Below are 21,808 nucleotides of genomic sequence, written 5' to 3'. Positions count from 1 at the left end.
CGTTTTGTAAAAACATCATGTGCCGCTCCCAACAGCAAGCGGGAAAAGGGATTTAAAATGTATATCGGCAGCTATATCGACAACTATGATTAACCACAATCTGAGGCATCGGAGCGAGTTCGCAAAACATTTGATTCAGATCGGGACTCCGAAGCACGTTTCGCGAATCATTTGATCTGGGCATCGGAGCGAGTTTGCAAAACATTTGATTCAGATCGGGACTCCGAAGCACGTTTCGTGAATCATTTGATTGGGGCTTCGGAGCAAGTTCGCAAAAAACGTATTCAGATCGCGACTCCGAAAACGCGTTTCGCGAATGATTGGGTCTTCGGAGCGAATTCGCAAAATATTTGATTCAGATCGGGACTCCGAATCGTGTTTCGAGAATCATTTGATCGGGGCTTCGGAGTTCGCAAAACATTTGATTCAGATCGGGACTCTGAAGCGCATTTCGCGAATCATTTGATCTGGGCTTCGGAGCGAGTTTGCAAAACATTTGATTCAGATTGGGACTCCGAAGCGCGTTTCGCAAATCATTTGATTGTTTTAATAAAGAGAAAAGAGGTTTAGAGACAAATTTTTGTTAATAGCCTGTTAGTAATCCCTCAGTCCATAGCATCAGTAATTGTATTATTTAGTAAAGGAAAATTAAAACAAAATAGGATGAGTTTCAATTTTTATTTTATTTATGTAGCAATGGTCATCTTAACCTCTGTGCAGTGTTCAGGGTATTTCAGGACCCTAAATTAAATTATTTTACTTTAAAGTTAACTACATATTTATTTTGTATAAGCATTTCATTGAAACATGTAATACTTTTTTTTTTTTACAAATTTAACATTTAAACAAATTCCATACCAACTGTATAGTAAAAACATTAAAGGAAGTGATGTTACAATTCATGATTGTCTAGATATTGGTGTTTTTAATTTCACCTCTTAAAGCACTTTCATTTATCATTGCAAATATCAGTATTCAACATTTTGGGATTAAAACATCAAAACATTATGCATTTGTAATTGCAGGTTAAATGCATTTATATCTTGCATTAAACAGTGTGTGTAAACATCTGTCGGGGCCTCTAGAGAGCGATGTGTAGAGGATTAAAACTTGAGCCAGAGGTTCTTCACCGCTATGAGGAGACCTTTGACGTTAACGTTCTTCCATCTGGTCTCATCATCCACCCTGATGCTCCACACCTTGGTGCAGATGGCAAAGTGGTGGACCCAAATGAAGAACCTCTCTGTGGCCTGGTAGAGGTTAAGTGCCCTGATGTGAAAGAAATCGGAGAGGCATCCCACATTGAGTTTATTGGGGACCATGCAAAACTAAGAAAGAAACACACAATTGGCATTCCACGGTCAGCTGATGGTTACTGGCTTAGTTAACCTGGTGTGATCTTGTGACAAGTACAAGAGGTGACTTCCATGTGGAGAGGGTATGGAGAGATGATGAGCTGATCACAGAGATCACGGCTAAAGTTGTTGAATTCTACTTTGGCAAATACATTAATTTTTTGCTAGGAAGAAAATAGGCATGAAGAATTTACCAACAAATGATGTTCCTGTTCTATAGTGAATGTAGTTCTATAGCAGTGATCCTCAAATCTGGCTCGCGAGATCCAGTTTCCTGCAGAGTTTAGCTCCGACTCTAATTAAACACACCTGCATGTGATTTTCTAATGATCCTGAAGACACTGATTAGCAAACTCATGCGTGTTTGATTAGGGTTAGAGCTAAACTTAGCAGGAAAGTGGATCTCGCGAGCCAGATTTGATGATCACTGTTCTATAGTGTTCTATTACAAGAAAAAACAGTTACCCCAATAAGTCATGCTTCAATTAATTATATTTTATTGTTATTTATGTTATATTGTTGCCACATACCTACCCCAAACTGGAAAGATATGTCAGGAGGGGTTGGTGATTTCTGATGTGTTCAGAATCTGAAACGATATTGCAGATCATAAGTAAAATTAAAGAGTTAGATTTTTATAAAAGAATTCCGACTTAAATTTTCCCCCTAAAATCTAGGCATTAAATTCAGCAAAAAAAAAAGCACACTGAGAATTATGTGAAAGATTATATGTATAATGTTGGTAAAAACCCTGGCTGAGAAGGTAACAAAAGCTTAAACTTACTAGAAGATAGCAAAATGTGCTTATCACAGAGCAGACCAGTTACTAGCAGGTGAAGAGAAGCATGGTGTCACTAGCAGGTGTGTAGATGATGCTGATGTCACTAGCAGGTGAGGAGGAGCATGATGTCACTAGCAGGTGAGTAACGCATCTCTTTCGCCAAGCATTCGAATAATGTATCTCTTAAATTGTGAGTGTAGTTGCATCTGATCAAATGTGCATTCTTGTTTATTAGCTTGGGTTAAACTAATTTTACTTTGTTGGATCAGCAGCATGCTAATGATGTCTCTATTTTGTTTCTATGTTTTGCCACGGGATGTAACTAGGATTAACACAAGCTCCAGTCTGGATCCAGAACACCGGAGAAGAGATGATGCTGACCCTCAGAGGACACCAGAGGATGCTAACCTTGAATCAACAAACAGAACTAACAAATATTGCTACAAGTGTGACTGCATCATATAATAATTATTAATTAATAATATTAATCATGTTCATCGTCTGGCTGACTACGTCTTGTATTAATTTTTCAAAAAATCCTGTCAAACGTGCACAAACTGACAGTCACCAACATAAGCTACTACTAAATATTGTAGAAACATAATTTTCTGTAAAGTTGCTTTGTAACGATTTGTATTGTAAAAAGCGCTATACAAATAAACTTGAATTGAATTGACTTGAGTAGATGATGCTGATGTCACTAGCATGTGTGTAGATGATGCTGATGTCACTAGCAGGTGTGTAGATGATGCTGATGTCACTAGCAGGTGTTTTTTCCAGCTCCTTTATTTTTCCCATGCCTCAGCAAGAGCACTTAATTAACATAAAGCAAACAACAATACAGGTATTATTTTGTGTTAAACATAACACTTTAATAAAACAACTCATTAATTTGGAAAGTTACTTAGAACATCAATTCAAAGTTAAATAACCTACAAACTATTATAAAATAGTTTTAATTCTGCTTGTACAACAGATGTTTGTTCAACTGCTCATATTTCCTACATTGTTGTGGATTTTATTGATAACTTTAAATGTCTTTGTTAATTTTGTGTGACTTCAGCCAGAAAGAGAGCAGTATAAGTAATAAGTTATTGTTTTAGTAAAACATTACACTCACCTGGGACTGGACGGCTGTTGTAATCGTGCCCGTGCATGTATGATATTAGAATTAGAATTTAATTTGGGGTCCTGAAATACCCTGAACACTGCACAGGTTAAGATGACCATTGCTACAAAAATAAAATAAAAAAATTGAAACTCATCCTATTTTGTTTTAATTTTCCCGTAAATTATACAGTTACTGATGCTATATGGACTGTGGGATTACTAACAGGCTATTAACAAAAATCTGTCTCTAAACCTCTTTTCTTTTTATTAAAAGTTGATCTAGACAAATACATGATAGAATCAAATGTTTTGCAAATCCGCTCGAAAGGCCTGATCTCAAATGAATCGCGAAACGCGCTTCGGAGTCCCGATCTGAATAAAATGTTTTGCGGACTCCGAAGCCCCGATCAATGATTCGCGAAGCGCGCTTCGGAGTCCCGATCTGAATCAAATGTTCTGAGGACTCCGAAGCCCCGATCAAACGATTCGCGAAACGCGCTTCGGAGTCCCGATCTGAATCAAATGTTCTGCGGACTCCGAAGCCCCGATCAAACGATTCGCGAAACGCGCTTCGGAGTCCCGATCTGAATCAAATGTTCTGCGGACTCCGAAGCCCCGATCAAACGATTCGCGAAACGCGCTTCGGAGTCCCGATCTGAATCAAATGTTTTGCGGACTCCGAAGCCCCGATCAAACGATTCGCGAAACGCGCTTCGGAGTCCCGATCTGAATCAAATGTTCTGCGGACTCCGAAGCCCCGATCAATGATTCGCGAAACGCGCTTCGGAGTCCCGATCTGAATCAAATGTTTTGCGGACTCGCTCCGAATCCCAGATCTCAAGTGATTTTCCAGTGAAAGCGCTATAGCGTTCATTCGCTTGCCTAAAAATGGCGGAGACCAAAGTATTCAGATGTGTATAGTGTGCCTTTGTAAAAGCTTTTATAAATAAAGAGTATGTAGTTGCAGTGTTTTTTAATGTGGAAAAAGCGTATGACATGTTATGGAAGGAGGGGCTGTTGATGAAGTTAGATCAGATAGGTATAAGTGGAAGACTATACAATTGGATTAAAGAGTTCATACTCGAAAGATACATTAAAGTTAGGATTGGGGATTGTGTATCAAGAGAAGGAAAAATTGAAAATGGCACTCCTCAGGGAAGTTTTATAAGCCCTTTGCTATTTATTATTATGATTAATGATGTTTTTGTATCTATCGATAGAAATATTAATAAATCATTGTTTGCAGAAGATGGTGCTTTGTGGATTAGAGGTAGAAATATAGATTTTATCATTAATAAAATGCAGTTGGCATTAAAGGAGGTTGAAAGGTGGTCATATAAATGGGGTTTTAAATTGTCAATAGAGAAAACTAAGTATATTATATTTACAAATAAAAGGTCAAGCAAATAATTAAAATTAAGGTTATACAATAAAGAATTAGAACAAGTTAAAGTAATACGATTCTTAGGAATGTGGTTTGATACTAAAGTTACATGGAGCACACATATAAGTAAAACAGAGGGAAAATGTAAGAGAATTATAAATGTAATGAGACGCATATCAGGACGGGAATGGGGGGCGGATAGACTGGATTTAAAACTATATATACAACAATGATAAGAGCAATAATAGATTATGGATGTCAGGTATATGGGTCTGCGGCTAAGTCACAGCTGGAAAGGCTAGAAAGAGTACAGGCTCAAGCTCTGAGAATATGGGGCTTACCCATCCTTACCAGTCCCAGCGTTACAGGTGGAGATGGGTGAGATGCCAGTACAGTTAAGGAGACGGCAGCTGATATTGACATATTGGGCCAATTTAAGGGTCAGAAGGAGGACCACCCGCCAAAAAGTATAATCAAGTCATCTTGGGAACAGGGGAAAAGGAAATGTAATAGTTTTGGGTGGGTCATTAATGAGCTGGTAGAGGATATGCAGTTAAATGGGTATAGTGTGATCCCAGTGGTTACATTAGGAGTGAATCCGATCTGGATGTTACCGCAACCAGAGATAGATTTGTTCTTGCTGGAACAAAGAAAAGAGAAAGGTCAGGACATATCAGAAGCAGAATTTACAAAATATTATATAAGGAGTAAGTATGATCAGTATGTACAGGTGTATACAGATGCATCCAAAGACCTGGAAAGTGGCCAAGTGGGGGTTGCATATGTCATCCCAGGAATGGAAGTGGAAAGGTGTGAAAGAATAACCAATCACGTGTCAGTGTTTACAGGAGAATTAACAGCAATAATGATAGCAATAAATAAAGTTAGTGAAATGGGAATAAATAAATCCCTAAGTTCTGCGCTGATATGTTTGGAGGCACAAAAGTCAGAAACAAGACAAGATCTGGTATTAGAAATCCTACAGATTTTATTAACGATGCGAGAGACAAATAAGAGTGTTAAGTTTTTGTGGGTTCCAGCACACACTGGAGTGTTAGGGAATGAAGAAGCGGACAAATTAGCAAAGCAAGCCATGGCAAAAGAAAATACAGATATGGATATTAAGCATAGTAAAGAAGAAATCAAATCAATCATTAAAAGGGAGATTTAAAAAAATGGCAAAATTATTGGGACAATGAAAGTAAAGGAAGACTGGTTCATTCAATTCAACCGCTGGTAGGAAGGGTAAGGAGTTCGAGTAGGAAAAGGAAAGAGGATTGCATTATATCAAGATTGAGATTAGGGCATACAGGTCTTAACTCAACAATGCATTTAATAGGAAAACATCCTAATGGTATGTGTGACAAGTGTGGAGTAAGAGAAACAGTGGAACATGTAATTATAGACTGTAGTAAATATGGAGAAGAAAGAAAGACATTAATGGGAGAAATGCAGAAGGAAGGTGATCAACTGGTAGCATTAGAGGATATCCTGAATCCGGTAGGAGGATATAGTGTATTAATACAATTTCTGAAGGCAACCAAGTTAATTCATAGAATATAGGAATATTTCTTCTTCTTCTTCTTCTTCTTCTTCTTCTTCTTCTTATTATTATTATTATTATTATTTAATTATTATTATTATAATTAGCGTGGGTGGAAGGGAATTGGGCTTTTCATGGAGGAGCTGAAACACGCAGCAACATGAAGGGCACCACTCCCAACTAGCCACTATAGTGAGGATGTAAGTCTCTGATCCATTGCCTACAGTAGATGGCGGTAATGCTCTGAAAAAGAATGCGAACCGCCAATAAGCACGAAGAAGAAGATGATGTCACAGCCAGAGTAGTACGCCTGTCCCACGAGCCCCGGACAAAACAACACACACAGTCTGACACTGATAATCACAGAGAGTTCTACATATCATCTGAATGTAATGTTTTGCTACATTTTTATTTATTTTTTTTTAATCGAGGAATCAAAGTTTTAAATGTTTTCATTTACGGTTAATAATCTCTGCGGCTGCTGTTACACTCACAGACACGAACAGCTTGAATCATCTAGACTTTTTGAGTCAAATATTTTGGCAATTTTTTTTAGCATTTTTACTTTATATTATTTTTTAACATATCAGACAATATCTGCCTTCATTTTGCATGCATCTTGTTTATTCTCGCTTATAAACTTTTTGTTGCTCCTTTTGTTGTTTTTGTTGTGTTGTTTTTTATCCTCATTTGTAAGTCGCTTTGGATAAAAGCGTCTGCTAAATGAATAAATGTAAATGTAAACTTATCAAATTATGGCTTCGTTTCCTTACATGAATGTCGAAATATTCAACTCAAATAAACACTTGTATGATTTTAGAATTAGAATTTAATTTGGGGTCCTGAAATACCCAGAACACTGCACAGAGGTTAAGATGACCATTGCTTCAAAAATAAAATAAAAAAAATTGAAACTCATCCTAGTTTGTTTTAATTTTCCCGTACTAAATTATACAGTTACTGATGCTATGGACTGTGGGATTACTAACTATTAACAAAAATTTGTCTCTAAACCTACTTTATTTTTATTAAAAGTTGATCTAGACAAATACATGATAGAATCAAATGTTTTGCAAATCCGCTCGAAAGGCCTGGGCTGCGTCCAGCCCCGACAAAACGTTGCACAATGTTTTTTTAAACAGAGACGGTGATGCGTTGAACACACTGTTCTGATGACGCAAGAGTTGCAACTATGGCAGCTGAGAAGGCCATTCTTTGTGTTCTTTGTGAAGAATTTTCGGAGCCATCTGTTTAGCCTCACATACTGACTTTATTTGTAGTTCATACGGTTTTAATACCCTGTATTTTCTTTCTCTTTTTTAGGAAAAACACTTATTACCATTGTTTATTTCAAATGTCATACACTTGTAATGAAGCTAAAAAATATAAACAACTACATCATTATGTTGATATCCTATATTTTTACAATAAAAACGACAAACGTGTCTTCAAATTTCCTCAGTTACGACAAACATGTCTTCTAATATCCTCAGTTGTTGCGTGTACCGAGCTCCAACGAACAAATTGGTACATTATTTTCCTTGAAGCCATTATGCGAGTTCACTTTAATATCACGTGCTTTATATACATGTTGCTGCTGATTGGACTGCAGTTCTGACACACCCACCAAAAAAGAGAAAACGCATCTCAAACCCCGTTTCCAGGAAACATGACGTTCAACCCGGAAACCGTAGCAAAACGTTGCGCACTGTTTTGTACTTGAACATGCCCCTGATCTCAAATGAATCGCGAAACGCGCTTCGGAGTCCCGATCTGAATCAAATGTTTTGCGGACTCCGAAGCCCCGATCAAATGATTCGCGAAACGCGCTTCGGAGCGATCTGAATCAAATGTTTTGGACTCCGAAGCCCCGATCAAATGATTCCCAAAACGCGCTTCGGAGTCCCGATCTGAATCAAATGTTTTGCGGACTCCGAAGCCCCGATCAAATGATTCCCAAAACGCGATTCGGAGTCCCGATCTGAATCAAATGTTTTGCGGACTCCGAAGCGCCGATCAAATGATTCGTGAAACGCGATTCCGAGTCCCGATCTGAATCAAATGTTTTGCGGACTCCGAAGCCCCGATCAAATGATTCCCAAAACGCGCTTCGGAGTCCCGATCTGAATCAAATGTTTTGCGGACTCCGAAGCCCCGATCAAATGATTCCCAAAACGCGCTTCGGAGTCCCGATCTGAATCAAATGTTTTGCGGACTCCGAAGCCCCGATCAAATGATTCCCAAAACGCGCTTCGGAGTCCCGATCTGAATCAAATGTTTTGCGGACTCCGAAGCCCCGGTCAAATGATTCCCAAAACGCGCTTCGGAGTCCCGATCTGAATCAAATGTTTTGCGGACTCCGAAGCGCCGATCAAATGATTCGTGAAACGCGATTCCGAGTCCCGATCTGAATCAAATGTTTTGCGGACTCCGAAGCCCCGATCAAATGATTCCCGAAACGCGCTTCGGTCCGATCTGAATCAAATGTTTTGCGGACTCCGAAGCCCCGATCAAATGATTCGAGAAACGCGCTTCGGAGTCCAGATCTGAATCAAATGTTATGCGGACTCCGAAGCCCCGATCAAATGATTCGCGAAACGCCATTCGGAGTCCCGATCTGAATCAAATATTTTGCGAACTCGCTCCGAAGCCCCAATCATTCGCGAAACGCGTTTCGGAGTCGCGATCTGAATCATTTTTTTGCGAACTTGCTCCGATGCCTCAGATTGCGGTTAATCTTGCAGATCTTCCTCTCCCTGCAGTTTGGTAATATAAAGATTCCTCTTTTGAACTCCCACCTCTTCTGTGGGTTTTATTGTTCTGGGTCTGAATTTGGGCTCCTGGGGTCTCAAAAAAGAAACATTTTCAATCTCCAAGGTACATTCAAATTATGTTACATGAATATGTTACAGTTACTAAAATTACTAAACCGAAAAAATCAACGAAATCAACAAGTGAGACAAATGTGAGCTTTAATAATTTTCCAAACCTAACTAAATAACGGCAAAGTTTTTTTTAACTGCACGTAGATCACAAACCTCTGAAATCAGTTGATAAATGTGAACGTTATCATGTTTTTATTCAGTAAAAACCGCAGCTCCCCCGTTTACTTTCATTTGTTGGCACGCGACCAACTTCAACTTCCGGTCGACTTCCTTGCCGTCTGGAACACACCAAGCTTTGTTTTCACAGTGTCGAAATATGACGAAAATATATGAGATAAATACATCGAAGCATATTTGAAAGCGTAAAGGAGTGTGGTGAAAGCAGGTAGGAAAGGTATTTTACCTCCATTCGAGGCATATCTCGCTATCATTGTTTGTTGCTGGTTGGCCTGTCGACAGCTTATTTACATATAATACATATTAATGCACAAATGTATGCATGTATAAGTACATACAGAGGCCCCCAAAAGTATTTGGACATTTTAGCAATATACAAAAGTCAATTAATTAGAAAACAAAATCAAACCAATAGGCATTTGTGTTATTTGTTTATTTATTTTTATAAAACAATAACACCTGTTCCTGAAAAGGCATTTACACTTGGTTTCATATTTAGATTTACAGTCTGTGTCCAAATGCTTTTTGAAAACCATTTTTTATAGTATAATCTTCATCACCTTACACAGAAGTAACTCCATGCAAAATCATAGCTTTATTAGTCAGTGTACAGTGTGTTATTGATCTGCAGGAAGGAGACATGATGTCTGATCACAGCGATTCCAGTGTGTCTTCTGAGGAGAGGGTCCGCGCTCTCACCAAGCTGGGCAGCTCTGTGGACGTCAGCGAGGATGTGCCGCCCCGCCGGTACTTCCAAACAGGGATGGAAATCATCCGAATGGCCAGCATCTATGCAGAGGAAGGGAATGTCGAGCATGCGTTCATTCTTTACAATAAGTGCATCACGTAAGTACAGCAAGAACAGGCTGAAAGTGTTAAATGCCGGGCAGCAATGTTCTTGATTGCACATATCAGATTCATTATACTGTTCTTTCTCTTGATGTAAACAGTGTTTTCCAATATTATGGTACAAAATAGGTCCTAAAAACTCTTGAAGTCAAGATTTTTTTCTTTTTCAGGTATTGATAAATGAAAAGAGGTGCTTAACCTTCATAAAATATTGATTCTCAGTGTCAGGAGGTCAAACTAAGTGTTCTATAAGCTGAGCTGTTTTATGTTCTATTTATTTTATGAGATTTGCAATTTTGCAACCCTATTTAAAAACAAATGTAGGATATTTAAATAGTTTAAACCTCTGGTTTGAGTGATTTTGCTATTTATTGGAATATATTTCTTCATATTATTAGAAATAAACATTGAACACACATCAAAATTAAACAGATTTAAAACAATACCTATTATATACTGTGTATAAAATGTATTATTTTATTGTTATGAATATACATACATATTCTAAAAATAATTGTACATAATATTCTTATTTTACTTTCATTTATTGAAAAACTTTACATTTAAAACTTTCTTACATTTTAAAGCCATGATTTGTGTGGTTTTGTTATTTACTGAAATAATATTTCTTAATATACTAGAAATAAACAATGAGTTATAAATATCCAAACTAAATGTATTAAAAATAAAATTAATAAATTCTTATATTAATATAATAAGTTGTCATATATTATATAAATAATAAAGATTTATAAAAAAAAAAAAAAAAATATATATATATATATATATATATATATATATAAAACAATATTTTGAAAAAAATAAGTAATGTTCCTGTGTTTTACTTCCTTTTAGGTTGTTTATTGAAAAACTTCCTAGACATCGTGAATATAAAACAGCCAACATTCCTGAGAAGAAAGAAACGATGAGGGTAAGATGTGATTTTCTTCTTCCTGGGGAAAGTTAAGATGTTTAAAGCTTAACAGAGCATGCAAAATGTGAAATAATATCTCAAGCTAATGAATATTCCTTATTTTTCATGCTAGAAATTAAAGGAAGTTGCTATTCCGAAAGCAGAGGAATTGAAAAAGCTGCTTCTCAAGCAGTACGAAAAAGAACATGTCGAATATCTTGTTCGAAAGGTGGGTGACTTTTAGGGGCAGATTTTTCTTAAATGATACCTACAAAATAATTAATGTGCATGTTTATTGACGTGTGTGTGACTCCTGGCAGCGAGCGGAGGATGAGGCCCAGGCTCGAGAATTAGCCAAGCAGCAGGAGGATCTGGAGGCTGAGCGGCAGCGACTGGCCGAGCAGCAGCAGCAGCAGCGTATGTGTGAGCAGGAGCAGTTCAGTGCCTTTGAGGAACTGATCCGCAGGCAGGAGCTGGAGAAGGAGCGCCAGCGCATCATGCAGGGGTTCAGCATCCCGGCGTCACCCACCTCTTCCCGAGATCTCCTGGTGCCTGACGTACAAGGACCTCCACAGGCCTCATTGACACCACCGACGACCCCCCGGAGGAACCCCGAACCATGTCTCTCAAACATCATCCCTCCCAGCGTTTGACCGCTCACTGAAGCCTAGTGTTCCAGTCAGCGCAGGACACAGTGAGGCCTCACAGTTTGCTCATCCTTATGCATGCTGACCTTGTGATAGAAACAGTACTATTGTCACGAAGTATCATTAAGTTGAGATTACATGTGTTTTATTAGGTGCGTTGGTAAATGGCTTGCGGCAGCTCTTTGTGCCTGCCGAGCTGTGCCAAAGGTTTTTAAAGCTAGCAGATGCCAACACAGCACGAGCCGTGGAGACCTGTGGGATTCTCTGTGGCAGGCGGGTACGTGCAAATCATTCGCAGACAAAGCAGACTGACACTAACCAAATAATGTTTTTTTTTTCTTTTTGAGCTATCCATTTCAGTATATCCCACTAAAACATGTCTTTCAGCCAAAATCTAAAGAAAAAAGAGAAGAAAATAATGACTATTTTTTTATGCCATTGTTTTTTTTTTCATAACAATCGACAAAGATTTTATTGTCATGAAAATAAAGAATTATATTTATATTTTACATGAAGAAAATAAAGTCCATTCAGATTTCTTTTTCATAACAATAAGCAGACCCCCCCCCAATACTTACTAACATAATGCTTCTGAATGGTTTATGTATTAATATGTTTTTTTTAATACATAACTGTAATAAAATAACTTTTAATGAACAACATTAAATATAGGTCATACAGAAATATTGTCACAATGTATTAATAATTTATATGATATTATTTAAGCGCATATAAATATTAAATAGTTCTGGTGTATTTATGCATAATTCTAATATTTGTTATACTACTTTTAGCTTCTTAGTTAATTTAAGTAAATTAATAATAAAACAAAAAAAAAATACAATTGGGGCCATTAAGATTTTTTTATGTCACTTATGCTTATTAAGTCTGCATTTGTTTGATCAAAAATAACGTAAAAACTGTAGTATTGTGAAATATTAAATTTTTATAGGTGCTCATGTTTTTGTAAAAACCGTGTTAAAGAATTTAGCATTCTTTGACGAGTAGAAAGTTCAAAATGAAAGCATTTATTTTAAATGAAATCTTTTTAACATTATAATGGTCTCAATTGTAATTTTTGATCAGTTTAATGCATTTAAAAGTATTATTAAAAAAAAATCTTATTGACAATAAATGTTTAAAACTGAAGTGTATAAAAATAACTTACTGTCTATATAATTGGGGCAAATTACAAACTTATTAACATATGAGGAAATCTGTAATATGATGAGAAAATCAGAAAACAGTTTGCTTGTCTTCATCCACAGATGAAGAACGCCTTCACAGTGACACACGTGATCGTGCTCAAGCAGTGTGGAGGACCAGATTACTGTAACACAGAGAACGGGGAGGGAATTTTCCTAATACAAGATTAGAATGATCTCATTACACTGGGCTGGATTCACGTATGATGTTTTCTGTATAGTCACATGACTAATCTTTTTTTATTTTTTATTTTTTAATAGTATCACTCTAATTATGTGTCTTGAGTATAATCTGTCTCTTTTTTGTTGCTATCAGACCCAACCGACCCAGACAGCCTATTTATCCAGTGTGGACCTGCACACACATTGCTCTTATCAAATCATGCTTCCAGAGTCTATATCCATTGTGTGCTCACCTAAATTCAATGAGTATGTTTTCAGTTATACGCTGCCTTCCTTAGTTTGAGTAATAGCAGGTATAACTCAACAATGACAGTCTGATAACTTGTCCTCCAGGACGGGCTACTTTAGGCTGACAGACTACGGGATGGACGAGATCTGTTCCTGCAAACAAAGAGAATTTCACTCGCATCCAAGAGAGCTGCCCCTCTTCTCTGTGAGTGAAGTCTGATTAGTGATTAGAGAACCCTAAATATGAAACTTCAGTGTCTAAAGTAATAGCCAAACATTTTTAATTTGCTAAACATTTACCCTCAGGCCATCCAAGATGTAGATGAATTTGTTTCTTCGTCAGAACAGATTTAGAGAAATTCCATCAGTTAACAACCTGTAAAGCAAAAAGTGTTTGTAAGAAACAATCCATCAATAAACATATTAAGGCATTTTAGCTTTAAACCTGCGCTTCTGGCCAAAATATCAGGCAGTAATTCATACTAACACTTCCTGCAGTGAAAAAAATCAATCCCTTTTTGTCCTCTCACATCACAATCCAACAACATATTTGTTTAGACATGTTTTGGGCTTGGTCTGTGTTTATTTCTCTCCTGATTCAGATGAGACAGCTGTTCACTTCGGGAAGGATTATTATGGATAGAAGATTCATATTAAGCTGAATCTGAAGTTAAAAGAATTGTAATGAATGATTTGTTTCTTACAAACATTTTTTTTTGGACTCTCATTCTGACGGCACCCATTCATTACATATGACGCAACATTTCTCTAAATCTGTTAGAATGAAGAAACAAACTGATCTACATTTACATTTAAATTTAATCATTTAGCAGATGCTTTTATCCAAAGCGACTTAAAAATGACGTACAAATCTACATCTTGCATGAGTACATTTTCAGTAATGAACTTTTACTTTTACTCCATTTGATCGATCTACTGTGTACTTTAACCTTATGTGCACCATAATGAAGGTTTTTCGTCTGTGTCTTGTGCTCAGGCTAGTCAACACATCACCATCACAAACGGAAGTGTGAACATGATGGATTTGCGGTGATTTCATCGCTGCTACGTGCCTTTGCTCTTGACCTCACAATGAACAGCTTAAAAGCTCCTAATGGGCCAAAAAGGTCCCATGCTGAACATTGCTACATAGGCACTGGGCCTCTATTATCGCATCTATATAGCAGTCTGTATTTATTGCTTTCATTCTATAATATCCAAATGTGTCCGATATGATCTTAAATTTGAGGTTTGTAGTTTGAAGCATTAGCAGCATCAAATGAATTTGTAAAAATGAAGAAAGTTGTGGCCTCAAGAAAGCATAATGGAAAAATAGAGTTGTAAGGCTTCTGTGAGCTTCCATTTGTTAAGACCAGTTAATTCTATCATTAACTAATTATGTTGCAGAAATTCCATACTTCCCTTATAAACGCCTATGAATATTTCAGTGCACATTGCAAAAAAAAATATTTTCCAATACAAGTATCTAAACATTTGCTCGAGAAACAAAATGAATAAAATTAAAAGTTTCATTTTCTGACAGAAAATATCAAAGGTAAGTGAGTTTATGCTTAAAACCTGAAAAAAAAAAAAACGTAATTCAAAAGAAAAGAAATATTATTTTTCATACCCAGTTGACAGATTTTTTCTTGCTTTAGGCATAAATTGCGATAATTTTTTTAGAAATACAATCAGTTTTCTTTCTCAAGTAAATATGTTTTGTTTGAAGAACATTTAGATATACATGATGAGAAAACAATAAATCAATGAAACACTGATTCTTTACGTCTGACGATGATTTTGTTAATCTCTTAATAGCTACTTTAATATGTATCAGACTGTTAAGATAAAGGCAGATGATTAAACGGAGCAAAGACATGAATTTTCCCGGTCTTTCAGCCAAACTATTCTCTTTTGCTTTCCATAACATTAAAAGTGTTAGACTTGATGCAATTCTCTGTACTCGAGAACTTTATGTTTGGACACTGCATCTTATCAAGACATAGTTAAATGCAAACATATCTTCACTTGAATATTATCTTTTAAGGCGAGGCACTACAGGGAAAACCATTGTTTTTTTAAGTCCCTGGTCACTTTTGGGCTATTTTCCTAACATGTCTTCTTTCAGACTAGTGGAAAGAAAATATCCAAAATACACATTTAAGTTTTATTATACTCCGTTATTTACATTTATGCAAATATATGCATATTTAATTATATCTAATTTGCATATTTAGACATCAGATTTCAGACACTTGTAATACAAACAAATTGTACTGTGATTAATCTGCTGGGGAAGTATGGTTATATCTATTAGTTTACATGTGTCCTGTACTCATCTGTGGTGTCTTAATTTATTTTAAAGGCATTGAAAACTAGCACTCCTTATTTTGCACTTATGGACTGAAAAAAAATACGTTTATTGCGTACCATATTCACTGAGGTGATGTGCTATTTAAGTGTTTACGTGAACAAGAAATGTTAAGCTGCTCAAGTCATTAAAGTTCTTGTACAGGTCAAAAACAGTTGGCAAATGCTGCCGCTAGTCAATAGGTGGCGATGGAGAGTCTCTCTGGTTCAGTATTCAGCGGAAATGATGCGAAGAAGAAGACTCTGTTCCTGCGCGCTATGCAGCTACGTTCAGCTGATGGTTTGACATGTTTTTTTTGTTCAAAATGTTTGATTAAGTGGTAGTTAAAAATCGACGTTTACCGCGAATTATCGTTAAAACAGGCAAAAAATAAGTTTTAAATATCTTAAGGACATTTAGTTAGAGAAAAAACTCAGGACTTAGCATATAGGCTAACGTAAACAACGTCTTACGCAACTGGACTTTAAATCACCGTAAAAAAACAGTTTCTCCTATTAAAATAGAAATATGACCGAGTCCAAAGAGAAAGCTTTGAGTCTGAAGTCTGATGTCACTACAGTAGCCGTAATCAATCAGGTGAAAGCGACTAAGAAACCGAAGAAGATTCTCGATGAAGATGAATATATCGAGGTAAGACAGTCTTGTGTACTATTTACAGTAACAGTGGATTCCCTAACATATTTCATAAATAATCATTCAATAACTTATTGTATTATACCATGTCAATGCATACGCGTTTAGAAATGTTTTCTTCGAATACACTTGACTTGGTTTTGTTTTGTTTTTTTATTAAAAAAGACGATGGCCTTCATCACCACAGTGTTTACACAAAATAGCAAACCTCAGGCCGTTTTTCAACATACAGTTCGATATTCAGGAACAGCTTATTGAGTTTCATGTGTCACCTGTAAACAACACGCTTACGTCTGCATAGGTTTTTCTGTCTTGATTTGCTAATGACACATATACCTGTCACCATTTCCTCCAAAGAGTTTGGAGAAGATCATCCAGAGGGACTTTTTCCCAGATGTCTCCAAACTTCAAGCGCAGAAGGACTATCTGGAGGCGGAGGAGAGCGGAGATCTGGAGCGGATGAGGGAGATTGCCATCAAATATGGGTCTGCAATGGCTAAATACACCCCACGCACCTATGTGCCCTGTAAGTGACGCTTCTTACTTTTCGTTAGTAATTCTTAAAGGAATAGTTCAAACAGCTGATAAAAGCATCACAATAATCCACACCACTCCAGTCCATCAGTTAATACCTTAAAGCTCCATCATTAAAACAATTTTAACTTTAAACCATTGCTCCCATCTAAAAAATGAAACATTTATCCGTTCAGCTTTTCACTTTACAAGATGTAAACTGATAGACTGAAGTGGTGTGGATTACTTGTGGATATTGTGATGTTTTTTTTTTTCATCCGTTTGGACTCTCATTCTGACGGTACCCATTCACTGCAGAGCAAGTGAAGTAATGCACAATTTCTCCAAATCTGTTCCGATATTTTTTTTTTAATCATTTTGTTTCCATTTAGACACAACTCCTTCAACATTTGAGACCCCAGATGGTGGAATCGCAACTCCCTCAAGTTCACAGAAACACAGAGCAGGGAAAGAGGATGGTAAGTGACTGCTGCTACATTTTTTTGTCCTTACGGCTAGACACCACCGGTGAATAGAGAATAAAAACCCATTTGATCAATTAAAGTACATTGTGACAGTTGTTCTCTATTGTTGTATTATTGAGATATAATGTTTAAATATGCAAACAAGACACTAATTAGATCTAATTAGATCTTATTAAATATGCACAGATTTGCATTTGATTTTGCTTTCTTAGTTTTCAAGTTCTTTACAGAGGGGATTTTGGATTTTTAGGAGTTTTAAAGAAAAATGCAACATGCAATTATGTTTCAGGAAAAGAAGGTGAAAAATCAGAAGATAAGGATCTTCCATCACTGGACCGCTTTCTTGCTAAAAACACGAGTGAGGACAACGCATCCTTTGAGCAGATAATGGAGCTCGCGGAGGACAAGGACAAGCTGAGGCATGCGTGGCTTTATGAGGCAGAAAACGAATACAATGAGGTACAGCACAATAATAGCTACTGCATATCATTTGTGTTTTGCATTGTTGGGTCTAGTTTTGAGTTCTGACCATGTTTATTTTTCTATCATTTAAAGAGGCATGAGCAGAACCTCGCTCTACCGTCCACAGAGAAACAGGCGCTTGAGTGCACCAAGGCAGGATTGGACACGTGGCAGTACAAGGCCAAAAATGCACTTATGTACTACCCTGAAGGTAAGAATGCCCGTCTGTTTAATATTGCATGACACTTTCTAAGGCTTGTAAACAACCTATTCGTTACTTGATTAGGAGTCTGGTGATATATATCATTGAGTTCATAGCCAAAGAGCCATGAGGTAAATTGCATGTGTTTATTTTGTCCCCTAAAAGGTGAAAAAGACGACACCCTGTTCAAGAAGCCACGGGAGGTCCTGTACAAGAACACACGGTTTGATGTTGACCCCTTCAGTAAAGCCCTGAACAAAACACAAATCCAGCAAGCGGCTGCGCTCAATGCACAGGTAACACTGACTTCTGCATCTTATTTGTCAGCATCAGATCATAAACCACAAATGATTAAACTAAATGCATATGTCTCTCCTCTGCCTTCCGTCTAGTTTAAACTAGGCAAGGTTGGTCCAGATGGCAAAGAGCTCCTGCCTCACGAATCCCCCAAAGTAAATGGTTATGGATTTGAGGGAGAAGCCTCTCCTGCTCCTGGTGAGTGTCACTGTTTTTGATTAATAAATATCTGCTCATCAAGTAAAAAACACTTAATATACAACACTTAATATTGAAGTACTGGGGTCATATTTTCCTAAATGGCTTGTTTGTTTTTAAGGTGTTGCAGAGTCTCCTCTGATGACGTGGGGTGAGATCGAAAGCACTCCGTTTCGTCTGGACGGCTCAGATACACCACTCGTGGAGAGGAGTCATGGTCCATCGTTCAAGGTCCAGTTCAATTCTAGTTAGCAAACATTTCACTTTCGTATATAAACAGAATATTGGGGTTTTATCCAGACCCTATTTTCTATCCTTAAAAAACTTCAATGTGTGTTCGATGGTATTGTGCGCTGTGTGTAACCTTTATTGTCCAATATTTAAATAGAAATAATGAATGGTTGTTTTTATGGCTGTTCTCCAGATTCCAGAGCCTGGGAGAAGAGAGCGGTTGGGGCTGAAAATGGCTAATGAGGCTGCGGCAAAAAACAGAGCTAAGAAACAAGAGGCGCTGCGCAAAGTCACTGAAAACCTCGCCAGGTAAAGAAAAAGTGTTTGAGATTGTAAAATATCCTTGTATTTTTCTGGTTTAAACAGCATTTTTTAACTAGAAAAAATGATAAACATAAGCATTTTAATTTTATTATATTATACAAAAATTCTGTATTTTATTTTCAAAATTCCAAAACATTTTAACATTTAAATTAAAACCAAGAAAAACAGTGCATGGGACTTTTATTTTGACAGTGCTGAGAAAGTCAGTGCCTGAATACACAAGTTTCAGTATTATACATCCTTTTTTTGTAGTTTTTGACCACTACTTCAGAAACCCACTGTATTTATTTTTTTTTACTATGAAAGAGTGTTTCAGGTTTCAGTAGGGTCAGAAAACACAGCCATGCAAATCATCTTATCTCTATAACTTAAAAAAAGAAACATGAAAACCAAAGATACCTTTTTTATGTACTTTTCAAAGTGATATTCGAAAACTGCATTTATGTTTTGTACTAAATGATTCTTTATATGTATTGCAGCCTGACTCCGAAGGGACTGAGTCCCGCAGCGCTGTCTCCTGCTCTTCAGCGTCTAGTAAACAGATCGTCCAGCAAATACACAGATAAAGCCCTGAGGGCGAGCTACACCCCGTCACCTGCGCATAGTAGCATGGGCTCGAAGACTCCTCTCGGAGGCCTAGCCACTCCCTCCAGCACACCAACACCTGGGAAAACCAGAACACCAGTCACACAGGACCCGGCCTCCATCACAGATGACCTGCTCCAGCTGCCCAAGAGGAGGAAAGCTGCGGATTACTTCTGAAACAAAAGACTGAATAAAAACTCTAATGTGGGCAGGGTCACATATTTATTGTTTTTTTATAATTTTTTTTAAACCATGAAACTGAATTAATCATGTTTGTTGGACTTCATTCTATCAGGAAAAAGAAGTCTACAACTTAAAACATCTGCAATTTGTAAGAATTTAGTTTTTTCTTTTTATTTTAGCCCGCATATATGTACTTTGAGCGTCATCCACATCAACTGATTCAGTCAGGTGTATCATTTGTTCTGTTCGGTTCTTTACTACTCTTGATTTGTTTTGAACATAGCTGGTTCAGTCCTACTGAAATCTGAGCATCTATTATGATGTTGAAGACATCTTGCAAGAGCTCAAGGACATAATAAAGAGTTCAGCAGATTTGTGTGAATTATTTCACCATCAATATTTTCACCATACAAGATTTATTTGTTGAATCCATCATTGGGTTGGAGGCTGGACTTATACCGACTCCTTAGTGAATTTACTTTTAACATAATCTATGATAACAGAAGAAAAGAAACTGCTTTTTTGCCATTAAGACTAGACTTGCATTATATGATGCAAGTCCAGTCTTAATGGAGTGTTTGGCTGAAACAACCCAAAAGTGTTTATAATTGTTTTTATTGTTTAAAGGGTTAGTTCACCCAATAATCAAAATAATGTCATCAATAACTTACCCTCATGTCGTTCCAAACCAGTAAGACCTCCGTTTATCTTCGGAACACAGTTTAAGATATTTTAAGGCGGGCGTACACGGTGCGAATTCGGATGGTCGGAAGATCGTATGTTCATGCACACGGCACGAGTGAGTTTATCTGAAAATCATACAGACGAGATGATATACGACACGATTTTACAACCTGCGAATTCCAGCAATCGCACGAAGTTGATAGACGCGTTCGACTTGAAGCAGCGCTGCACGCACAGAAGGATCACTGTATTGACATTAAAGTAGCGCGAGAGCGATAAGAGAGCACACATATCCAATGCATTCGAATCGCTCTCGCGGTACTTTGATGTCATACAGGGGATCATTCTGTGCAGCTGCTTCAAGTCGAACGCGCCTAATTTAACTGCGCTCCCTCTCTCATAACTGCATATAAAATATTGATACGAGCCGTGTTTCCTACAAGTACAGGTTATTTTTCAGCAATAGGAAACGGGGACGTTTGGTCACCCTGTGTGTGTGTTCTTGTATATGGTTTATAAATATCTGAAATAGGTATTACAATGTAAACATGGTTTGGAGGACAATTCCTGTGCCCTCGTAAACCAAATGGCTTTAAAAAATACTATACGGTTTTTATAGAAATTTTAAACATGCATTTTGATGGATAGAGGTAGTGTATGGGGATATACAGTATAGAATACCGTTACGTCTATGGAGAGTGTCTGTAAACTACATATGCGTGTGTGTGAGAGAGAGAGAGAGAGAGAGAGAAAACTAAAAAGGCATTGGAACACGTTGCTAGAAACATCATACAGCGCTCGCTGTTCCTGTCAGACTTCAGCAAGTTTATCCTCCTGGTCAATAGTCCACATTCACCGTGGCGCTGCCATCTTCGTCTTTCTTCTTCTGTGGTTTTCCTAGTTCGTGATTGGTAAACTTCAGATAAATCAACAAATCGGCTCGTTCAACCGCAGAGATGTCATGAATTCAAACCGATAGCTCACAAACTTTTTAGACATGTTTAAAAACGTCTGGGACCTCGGGAAGTGCTAGTAAGCCACTCTGCTCAGCTCGTAATTCATCGCAAATGATACGAGCCGCGACCATACGAGCATACACGATTTCCACATGATTGAAAAAAATCGCATGCGAACTCGTATGACAGCAAAAATCGCACCGTCTTTGCACCGTGTACGCCCGCCTTTAGATTTAGTCAGAGAGCTCTCAGTCCCTCCATTGAAGCTGTCTGTACGGTATACTGTCCATGTCCAGAAAGGTTAGAAAAACATCTTCAAAGTAGTCCATGTGACGTCAGAGGGTCAGTTAGAATTTTTTGAAGCATCGAAAATACATTTTGGTCCAAAAATACCAAAAACTACAATATTATTCAGCATTGTCTT

The 21,808-nt window shown here is 37.4% G+C and overlaps 1 protein-coding gene, 1 long non-coding RNA gene and 1 pseudogene across 4 annotated transcripts; 2 read left to right on the top strand and 1 right to left on the bottom strand.

The window, feature by feature from the left end:
• Positions 1–663: 663 nt before the first annotated feature.
• LOC128020718 (uncharacterized) lies at positions 664–2,444 on the bottom strand. Of its 2 annotated transcripts, none has more exons than XR_008185376.1 (3): positions 2,140–2,444; positions 1,890–1,944; positions 664–1,519 (listed from the first exon to the last, which is right to left on the bottom strand). It is a non-coding gene; the product is annotated as an uncharacterized LOC128020718 (long non-coding RNA). The 2 variants fall into 2 exon arrangements; XR_008185377.1 differs by having other exon boundaries at positions 664–1,328.
• A 5,140-nt stretch (positions 2,445–7,584) lies between these two features.
• LOC128020714 (STAM-binding protein-like A) lies at positions 7,585–14,956 on the top strand (annotated as a pseudogene).
• Positions 14,957–15,028: 72 nt separating this feature from the next.
• ess2 (ess-2 splicing factor homolog) lies at positions 15,029–20,116 on the top strand. Of its 2 annotated transcripts, XM_052607339.1 has the most exons (11): positions 15,791–15,910; positions 16,135–16,261; positions 16,622–16,790; positions 17,170–17,256; positions 17,552–17,721; positions 17,818–17,935; positions 18,092–18,222; positions 18,319–18,421; positions 18,543–18,652; positions 18,846–18,961; positions 19,456–20,116. In XM_052607339.1, the coding sequence occupies exons 2-11, from the start codon at positions 16,139–16,141 to the stop codon at positions 19,736–19,738; spliced, it is 1,410 nt and encodes a 469-aa protein (XP_052463299.1). In that variant the 5' UTR covers positions 15,791–15,910; positions 16,135–16,138; the 3' UTR covers positions 19,739–20,116. The 2 variants fall into 2 exon arrangements, with proteins under 2 accessions (XP_052463298.1, XP_052463299.1); XM_052607338.1 differs by having other exon boundaries at positions 15,029–16,261.
• Positions 20,117–21,808: the final 1,692 nt, after the last annotated feature.

The sequence above is a fragment of the Carassius gibelio genome, chromosome A10, assembly GCF_023724105.1.
Source record: "Carassius gibelio isolate Cgi1373 ecotype wild population from Czech Republic chromosome A10, carGib1.2-hapl.c, whole genome shotgun sequence".
NCBI lineage: Eukaryota > Metazoa > Chordata > Actinopteri > Cypriniformes > Cyprinidae > Carassius > Carassius gibelio.
This window is presented reverse-complemented; position numbering and strand designations above follow the sequence as displayed.